This window comes from Camelina sativa, chromosome 14 (genome assembly GCF_030686135.1).
Source record: "Camelina sativa cultivar CO46 ecotype springtype chromosome 14, ASM3068613v1".
Lineage (NCBI taxonomy): Eukaryota > Viridiplantae > Streptophyta > Magnoliopsida > Brassicales > Brassicaceae > Camelina > Camelina sativa.
The window spans coordinates 31,578,840-31,588,316 of NC_141893.1; the positions used below are offsets into that span (position 1 = coordinate 31,578,840).

At 38.4% G+C, this 9,477-nt stretch overlaps 2 protein-coding genes across 2 annotated transcripts; one reads left to right on the forward strand and one right to left on the reverse strand.

Annotated features, from left to right (window-relative positions):
• Window positions 1–1,138: 1,138 nt before the first annotated feature.
• LOC104742749 (uncharacterized) lies at window positions 1,139–4,435 on the forward strand. Its single transcript, XM_087485486.1, has 5 exons — window positions 1,139–1,409; window positions 1,517–1,626; window positions 1,979–3,030; window positions 3,124–3,884; window positions 4,017–4,435. Exons 3-5 carry the CDS (start codon window positions 2,073–2,075, stop codon window positions 4,314–4,316), a joined length of 2,019 nt encoding a protein of 672 aa, XP_087341612.1. The 5' UTR covers window positions 1,139–1,409; window positions 1,517–1,626; window positions 1,979–2,072; the 3' UTR covers window positions 4,317–4,435.
• On the reverse strand, window positions 4,422–9,477 carry LOC104742748 (uncharacterized). The gene is made up of 12 exons (XM_087485485.1): window positions 7,133–9,477; window positions 6,924–7,052; window positions 6,723–6,836; window positions 6,463–6,509; window positions 6,229–6,380; window positions 6,037–6,137; window positions 5,721–5,918; window positions 5,413–5,619; window positions 5,178–5,325; window positions 4,949–5,079; window positions 4,776–4,865; window positions 4,422–4,684 (listed from the first exon to the last, which is right to left on the reverse strand). The coding sequence occupies exons 1-12, from the start codon at window positions 9,074–9,076 to the stop codon at window positions 4,589–4,591; spliced, it is 3,357 nt and encodes a 1,118-aa protein (XP_087341611.1). The 5' UTR covers window positions 9,077–9,477; the 3' UTR covers window positions 4,422–4,588.

Below are 9,477 nucleotides of genomic sequence, written 5' to 3' on the forward strand. Positions count from 1 at the left end.
GAAGGTGCCGTCAAAAAAAACTTCAGCGTATGTCATATGTGTGTCTAATTCTTCTTAATTTTAACATATTAAGCCCATATTTAAATTAGATTGTAGACGAAGCCCATATTTTGTTTCTAATTTTGTAAGAATCATTCATAAACCCATCTGTTCCTATTTGTATAGTTTTCTTAGGGATAATCTCTATATAATCTTAATGAATATATGCCCCTAATTATTATTTTTTAAGAATTGGATGCCCGAAGCGATCGCTTCTTTTTCTATAACTGGTGCACGGCTCTGCTTCTAGTCTCACCGCGTCTTTGACTCAGCTCGTTGAGAATCATAGGAAAGAGAAGGAATCTCCACTCGGAGTCGGACACAAAGTTCTCACTTCTTCTTCCACAAGCGAATCATCTGCTACATCAGAGAGTGTAGAAACCCTAAGAGCTAAGCTGAAAGAGCTTTGGGGCTTAACCGCTCGTGAGCTTGTGACGCGTAAGGATTTCAATCAGATTCTCATTACTGATGCGAGTTTCGAAGAGCTAAGCTCAGCTCCGATCAGTTACATCTCTAGGTTAGCTAAATACAGAAACGTCATCAAAGAAGGACTTGAAGCTTCTGAGCGAGTTCACCTAGCGCAGGTACGAGCGACAATGCTAAAAGAAGCTGCCACAGAGAAGCAAACCGTCGTGGACTCTCATTTCACAACATTATTTATCAAATCAATCATAATAAACATTATTTATGTTATTTTGTTATGGTTAGTTAAATATTCTGTAGAGATTTTTTTTTTTTTTTGGAATATCCTTTATAAGAGAATCTGAAACGAGATTTAACTAATGGTTACAACCCATATAATATATAACCTATCAAATAATTAATCTTATAACACATATTATATAGTTTACAAAAAAAAAAGTTGTGTACTTCCGTTTTATTATATAGGGTATATAATTATCCATTGTTATTTTTTTAGCTAATCTACCATTTTTACATGTTTGTTAATTTCAGAAATATATAAATTTATGCTCTAAAATTATATACTAAACTTGTTGTTGTCTACAGTAAAAAAAGTCTGTAATATAGATTAGTAAACTTTTCATCCATGGAATTGAAAAGTTGCTACATTATGTATGTTGCCAAGAAAATAAGAATCAGGTCGCGGCTACGTCGTTTTGGTTTTAGTTTTATATACTTCAAGGCCCAAGCCCAGTCAAACTAGTGCCGGTTTAAAGTGATTTCAATATAATTAAGGAGAGCCCAAAGTATAATTAAGAATGGAAAAGGAAACAAGTGGAGACAATTAATTACAAGGAAAACAAAATTAAGAACTAAGCAGAAGAAGAAGCACACACTCCTCTCTCTCTCTGCACTGCTCTGCTCAGCTCTGATCTCTGAAGAAGAAGAAGAAGACTACTGAATACAACGTAAGCTTCTCTTTCTCTACTTCTTCTTCTTCACTTTTTTTTTTTTCTCCGGTGAAGATCATTGACTTCAAGCTTCGTGTTGCTGATTCTTCGCTTTATAATCACAGATTTGCTGCAAATTCGCGTAAATTAGCTGCGTTTTTGTTGCTATTTATTAATTCGTAAGCTGAAACACTGAAGAATCCGCAAATCCAAGTCCGTAGTTACTCAGCTTCTGGTAAGTGTAACTGACCGATCGGTTTTGATTTTGACTTTTTTTTTTTTTTTTCTATTAGTAATCGAATCCAAGTCCCCGTTATTACTCAGCTTCAGTCTCCGAATCATCCAACGCGATTTTGTAGTTGTAATTGCTTTGTTTGTGGGAACTTAAGGAGAAAGCAAATTCTTATGGCTTTGGAATTTTTGAAATCCTTTGTAATCTGATTTTAAGTTGTGGAGTTTTCTCCAGATTTAGTACCTAAATGCAGGTCCGCAGAGTAGTTTAGATCTGAATTTTAACTTGCCTATAGTTCTTTCTGGTATTAGGTTTTTGATGAACTGTATACTGATTGCTTGATTTCTCTTTCTAGGTTGCTGTGTTGGTGCGGTTTGATTTCTACTAGTTCCTATTGTATTTTGTGGCTTATATGATGCTCTTCTTGAGATTACTATAGCCTTGAAATCATGGAGGAGGTTCGGTTATCGCCACTGAGACAGACAAGCGTTAAGTCTTCGCTGTCAGGGAGGTCTACTCCAAGGGGTTCACCTAGAGTACATTCTGGTAGGACTCCGCGTAGAGTTCACGGGGGAGGAGGAGCGGTTCAATGGTTCCGTAGTAGCCGACTGGTTTATTGGCTGCTTTTGATTACTCTTTGGACGTATCTTGGGTTTTATGTTCAGTCTAGGTGGGCGCATGATAATGAAAACAAAGTTGAGTTTTTACGGTTTGGAGGGAGGCTGAGGAAGGATGCTTTATATGTGGAGACGAATAATAAAGGAATGGGTGGTGCTGTTGCTGATGAGGATTCTGATGCTTTGGTGAATATTACCAGTAAGGATGATGCTAGTTTTAATAAGAGGACGGATGTTAGTCTGATCAAGAAAGATGATGGGGCTTCTCGACGGAGCTTGAGTTCCAAGCAGAAGACTAAAAAAGGTGGCCGGACGTCACGTAGTAAGATCCGTAGTAAGCAGAAGGTGAGTAAAGAGGTACTTGAGACTAAAGTTTTGGAAGATGAGCAAGATCCACAACTTCCAATGACTAATGCTACTTATGGTAAGCTTCTTGGTCCCTTTGGATCGCTAGAGGATAGAGTTCTCGAATGGAGCCCACATAGACGGTCTGGGACTTGCGACCGGAAGTCAGATTTTAAACGCTTTGTTTGGTCAAGGAGATTTGTCCTGGTATTCCACGAGCTGTCAATGACTGGCGCTCCAATCTCAATGATGGAGCTGGCTTCAGAGCTTTTGAGCTGTGGTGCAACAGTTTCTGCAGTAGTTCTCAGCAGGAGAGGTGGATTGATGCAAGAGCTCAATAGGAGAAGAATCAAAGTGGTTGAAGACAAAGGAGAAATCAGCTTCAAGACCGCCATGAAAGCAGATTTGGTCATTGCAGGATCAGCAGTATGTACCTCATGGATAGGTAAGATAAGAATTCATTATGTGATTTATGAACTGTACTAATTTACAATCGAAGGAAGTCAGAACTTAATTATTGTACTTCCATTCTTTGCAGATCAATACATGAATCATTTTCCAGCCGGTGGAAGTCAGATAGCTTGGTGGATAATGGAAAACCGACGAGAATACTTTGATCGAGCGAAGCCAGTACTTGACCGAGTGAAAATGCTGATTTTCTTATCTGAATCACAGAGTAGACAATGGTTAACATGGTGCGAGGAGGAGCATATAAAGCTTAGATCACAACCAGTGATTGTTCCACTCTCTGTAAATGATGAGTTAGCTTTTGTAGCTGGGATTCCTTCCTCACTCAACACACCAACGCTTTCTCCAGAGAAAATGAGGGAGAAGAGACAAAAATTACGGGAATCAGTGAGAACGGCGTTAGGTTTGACAGATTCAGATATGCTTGTGATGTCTCTTAGCAGCATAAACCCAGGAAAGGGACAACTTCTTCTCCTTGAATCTGCTGCCTTAGCACTTGCTGAGAGAGAACAAGAAGCTATAAGGAATCACAAGGGCATCATTAGGAAAGAAAAGGTTAGTCACTCCAGTAAACATCGTTTAAGAGGTTCATCTACACAGATGAAAGGTGTTTCTCTCACACTTGAAAATGGCGTAAGAAGACAGAAGCAAGAACTTAAAGTTCTTCTAGGATCAGTGGGTTCAAAGAGCAACAAAGTCGGATACGTTAAAGAGATGTTAAGCTTCTTATCAAACAACGGAAACTTATCTAAGTCAGTTATGTGGACTCCAGCAACAACTCGTGTTGCTTCTTTATACTCTGCAGCAGATGTCTACGTTACAAACTCTCAGGTAATCTTTTTAAGACTTCAAAAAATATTATTGGATATACAGTTTTCCACAGAAGCTTAGTATATGTTAGGTTTGATTTCGGTGTAACCATTTCGATTTTGTTCGGTTAATTTTAAACCTTTCCTTTAACAGGGAGTTGGTGAAACATTTGGGAGAGTGACAATCGAAGCAATGGCTTATGGACTTGCAGTGGTGGGGACAGACGCAGGAGGAACCAAAGAGATGGTGCAACACAACGTGACTGGTCTAATTCACTCGATGGGACGACCAGGTAACAAGGAATTGGCTCATAATCTCTTGTTTCTACTTAGAAATCCAGACACAAGGCTACAATTGGGGAGTGAAGGACGCAAAAAGGTTGAGAAAATGTACATGAAGCAACATATGTACCAGCGATTCGTTGATGTTCTTGTCAAATGCATGAGACCATAAACACTTTATAATTCATCACAAAATTAATGTGTAAAAAGAAAACGAAAATTTCTTCCTAATTCTTTTTAGTGTTTTTCATGCTTTATTCTTTTTGGAGTTATTGGATTTTGGGGAACTTATTTCTTAGAATCTGGATTTATATCTCCTATTACACGCATTGATTTTTAACTGTTATAATATATACTGCGTTAGTAAGTTTTAGTTGGCAAAACAAACTCTAGCGACTCTATTTACAAACATCAATGTTAGGTTCTTCCATATTGATACACTTGCTAAGCCATCGATTGGACAGCTTCATAAAACAGAATCTCTGGTCGAACCTTCCTTTCTCCAAAGATACTGATCACATCATTCCAGTCACCGACATCCTATAGCATCACAATACGTATCAATCATGTCTGGCCTATCTAAATTCTCAATTTAACTCAAGGAAGGCAAAGGAAAACTGTTTTGTCTTACCTCTCCTGCTAAAGACTCTCGTTTGAGATTGACCCACCGGTTATTTTCATAAGCTACACAAATGTGTTCTTCATCTTCACCACAACCAACCTGCATAACATAAGTTCAGACTGTAACCGATAGATACAGAAGAACAATAAGACAAACATTTGTAAACTTGTTTCAGATTTTACCATTGATACAAGTCGGTAGTTAGTGTTTGGCTCTAAGCCTACGTATAGCCTGCTGATATCCATCTCCCAGTCGAGAGCCTTTGTTGTTTCAGATATTTCTTTTTCAGTTTCACTCTTCTCCCATTCTAACACTGATGTAGCAAATCCAGAAAACACCAACAAAGTGTTATTATAAGCATTATAAATGAGATAAAAACATAAGATCACAATAATGGTTGTCAAAACTTACCGATTGTGAAGATAGGTGGGCATCTACTTATAATGTGATGAACAAAGTTTGACTCTCCACAACCTCCTTGTTCAATGTCACATGACTTTTGATATTCCATGCAAATCACCCTAAGAATGTCCACAAAATTTATACTCTCAAGAGCACACTGCATATATTTAAGCACATAAAAGCTTTATAAGAGGATGTACCAGTTTTTGCAGGAATGCTAAAGAGAGAAATAAACGAAACATACCTTGAGCTGTCTGATTGAATCTGCAGCCATAACAAGCACATATGAAATTTTCTCTGGATAATTTGTAATCCTTCTGCATTTTCGACAACTCATTCTTTCATTGCCCACCAACGTGAAAAGGCGAGTGACCATACTTTCTCTTTCTGGAAATTTCCAGCAACACCAAAACTCAAGGATGGCCACAACTACCTTAGCAGCATCACTAGACTGCAAAGAGTAAAACATAGGAAAGTTTAGAATAACAATTTCACTTATGGACAAAAAAAATTGATAACAGTTCTTCGAAAGCATATCTTCTCCACACAAACCATGGAAATAACTTCTTCTAAAGAAGTAAGTAAGTCGCTCAATAGCCAACTGTAGACTCCCTCATTTTTTATCTCCTCTGACACCAAAGCAGTAAATACATTTTGTAGTGAAGAAGGAATTTGTTGTTGCAAGTGGGCTTGAAATGGTTGCATATTGTTCATCAAATCTACTTTGAGAACCTTAATGTTCAAGAGAGCCTGCAATACCACATGTTTTTGTGAACTTATCAAAAGGACGTGAAGAGATATAGAATGAGTTGAGTCGGAAGAGGAGAGTTTAGGTATTAAATCTTGTTTTGATTGGTAACTACTTTACCTTCAGCGTCATGTCAAAAGCTGAACTGTATATGGCTGCAGCACCTTCAAGTGTTGACCCCGAATGTGCCGAAAATGAATCTTCTCCAAGCATGTTTGTATCTTGAAGATGGCGAATGAAAGGATAAGAATTATGCATCTCAAAAACAATACGATTTAAATTATAAGTCAATTCAGAAAGCTTTTAATCAACCAGGGTCATCTTGAGTAGCGTCCTCTTGATTTTGAGTATTGGAAGAAATTTCCAATCGACCCCTCTCACTTGCAAGAGCATCTTCTTGTTCCATAGAATCTTCTTCCACCGATGGAGATGTACTTTCCGGTTCAAGGTTGACAGAAGGCTTACTGTACATGTAAAACTCGTTTTGCTCAGAGAAAACCCGAAAACAGTTTATTAGCATGCAAAAATGACTCTAAAAGTACTTACCGTTCAACAGTCTTATCATGGGTGCAAGGCTTGCTCGTTGAAGTTCTCTGTTACACCATGAGCACCACTCATTCTTATAAGCAATTTGAGATGAAATAATGATAGGTATTATATACACAAAGCAGAAAAGTGGAAGCCTAAAAGTAAGGAAACAAAATCCAAACGGATGATATGCTAACCCCAGTAAGATAAAAACCGTTATTGACCTGTTCAGAGAACTTAAACCGATATTGCTAGTAATAGTTTAGAACTTGAAAGACCTTGATTTTTTTATCATTCTTTTTCTTTGACTGCTTCTTCTTCTCCTCCTCGAGTAAAAGATCTAGTGCTACTGCATCTGCCTTGGCTTTAAATTCCATATTTAGAATCTTATTCTAGATGAGAAGAGACATAAAAACATATAAGAAACAATATAAAGGCCAAATCAGACATGAAACGAAAGCTGTCTGTGTATAACCAACCAGTAAGAAGGGTTTCATCAGTTGAAGAATATAGGTGCGGTTGTCATAAACACAAAGCCTGACGAGAATGTTTAGCAAACTTTTCCTTGAATTATCAATCAACAAAATCTTTGCATCGATTAGAAGAACCTGCAAGTCATGTAGATAATTTAAGATGGGGTGAATATATTATCTGTTGTTAATGAAGAATATTAGAGTCATGAATGAACCTTGTGGGTGACCATTGATTTCAGAAGTCCTATGGACTTCAACACTTTATCGTCACTAAGAATTTTCTGCTCACGTATAAGACTCAAGCAGTCTTCTAAATCGGGGACATCAAATGTTGGATGCAATGCTCCTTCCAAAACATCTCGAACTGCACACAAGAACAGTTTTGTAGTGAGGGAATCTTCAGGGACTCTTTCTTCACACCTCTCGCATAGAAGACATTCATATCTGATCCACTGATCTTCCTGCAGATTCTTTCTCCTTTCATCTTCGCTCATACATATGTTCTGGATCACAGTAAGAGCTGCTTCATAATCTAAGACCAGTGCTTTCTTTGCATATTTAGTTCTCAAATTCCGACATGTGAACTGAACAGCTCTGAGAACAGCTACCCACATATCAATATTTTGCTCCCTGATAGATCTGGGAAAGGTCTTATCTAATGAATTGTTGTCAGTTAACCAAGATACGATATCATCTCCCTGAACATGTGCCTTGACGTAGTGAACATTGGGATCAAAAACATTGATTGTCGCATCCTCATTTAATGGAGTATTATTGCTTTTCAGCAGCCTTCTATCCAGAAGCAGATATGAAAACTGAGGGTCAAAGTCGATCTTTTCTTTAACCCGAGTTCGGCCCAAGACACTGTCTACCGCTCTGGAAACCAGATATGTACCATCATCCCTTTCGCGCTTTATGTTATTTAGAAAGTCCAGGATTTGATTGAGTTCATGACATTCCAGAAAACAGATACTCTGAGGTGTTTCCAGTAGGCGAGATTCGACAAGACTCTGTTTGGAAATTTCAAATTTTCCAAGGTGTTTAACCGGAAAACGCATCAACCAGTCTCGAACGCTACATGAGAATGTTTTATGGTCACAAAGCGACACAAGGATCAATTTGATTTCCTTGAGTAACTTACCACGCTCTTCATCTTCAGCTAAAGGCCATTCTTCAGACCATCCATTCTTACATTTAGCTGCAAACGATTTCACATAAGCGAGCTCATTCTTGATCATTTTAACGGCAGCTACTGCATCCACTGGTTCCCAACCTCCAACAGAAATCTTACGAGTCCATTCCTTCCCTATTCTCTGGACTCTATCCTTGGGCACAAAATCTGCAGCATGTTCTTGTTCAAGATGATTCTTACAATCTTCAGCACTAGAGAAGTGATTCGAACAACACATCCAGAATGTCCATATCATGTCCTTCCTTGCAGAAGCAAGAACTTGCTCCAAAGCAACTCCTCCTTCTCTGGAACTTTCCACAAGAACTTGCCCCAAAACAAAAGTTTTAAGCTTTGCAATGCTTACTTTCATAAAGTCGCGTTTCACCTTAACATCCAATCCCAGCCAATACGTCCTCAATCGTTTAACCAAATCCTCACGTGGGTGTGGATCTGGACTTCTCTTTGACTCCAAAAGTTTCGGTTGAGGTTTTGTTTCCATAATAGAACCAACTAGAGCCTTGGGAGAAGCGATCTTGGACTCTGCATCTTTGATTACACTCAACAGTCCCTTATTTCTTTCCGTCAACAGTATGAGCTTAGCAACAGAACCGTAGACATCTGGGAGAGTAAGAGATAAAGCTAGTTTTGCTTTCTTCAAACACTTCTTGTAATACGATACCGAGCTAAGCATCCTGGCCAACTTGTGGAGTGATTTTGCACAGAGTGAAAATAACCTATCATCTAACGAGTAGCACTCTAGGGTTCCCAAAAAGTAAGTCAATGCCACATTAGGTTCCTCTGTTTGTTTCGCTAGACGTAAGAATATTTCACCTTGTTTGAGACGAAGGAGCCACGCGTCTTGATCTTCCCAATGGACACGAGCCAAATCTTCAAGTATCTCCATGGCCTTGATGTATTCTCCTTTAGCGATGTGATCTTTAGCATCTTGGTAGGGCTTGCCTTTCGTAAAAGAAGAAGAAGACTCCATAGTACACGACTCTCAGAAGCTTCAGAGAGAAGAAACTATGAAGCGCGGGGGAAAAAAAATCAACGGAAATAACAGAAACTGTATCGAAAGAAGCTGGCTTTTTTTATAACGTGAGAGACACGTGACCCAGTTTTGAGCATTGGGGAATTGTGTCGAACACCTTGTGTGCAACGTCTGTAGTACACTCTCGGCTGCTTCGATTTTGTAGTTAATTCCATGGACAGATTAACAAAAGAATTTGTGTAAAGCTTCGACTTTTGCATAAGATTTGAATATAGTAAAATGGTCTTCATCTTTCTTGGGGATTCAAAAAAATTCGCACTTGAAATAATCAGAAACAAAAGAGATTATAAAATGGGATCAACAAGCTTTGGGATCTTTAATAATAATATTTTTTTAAT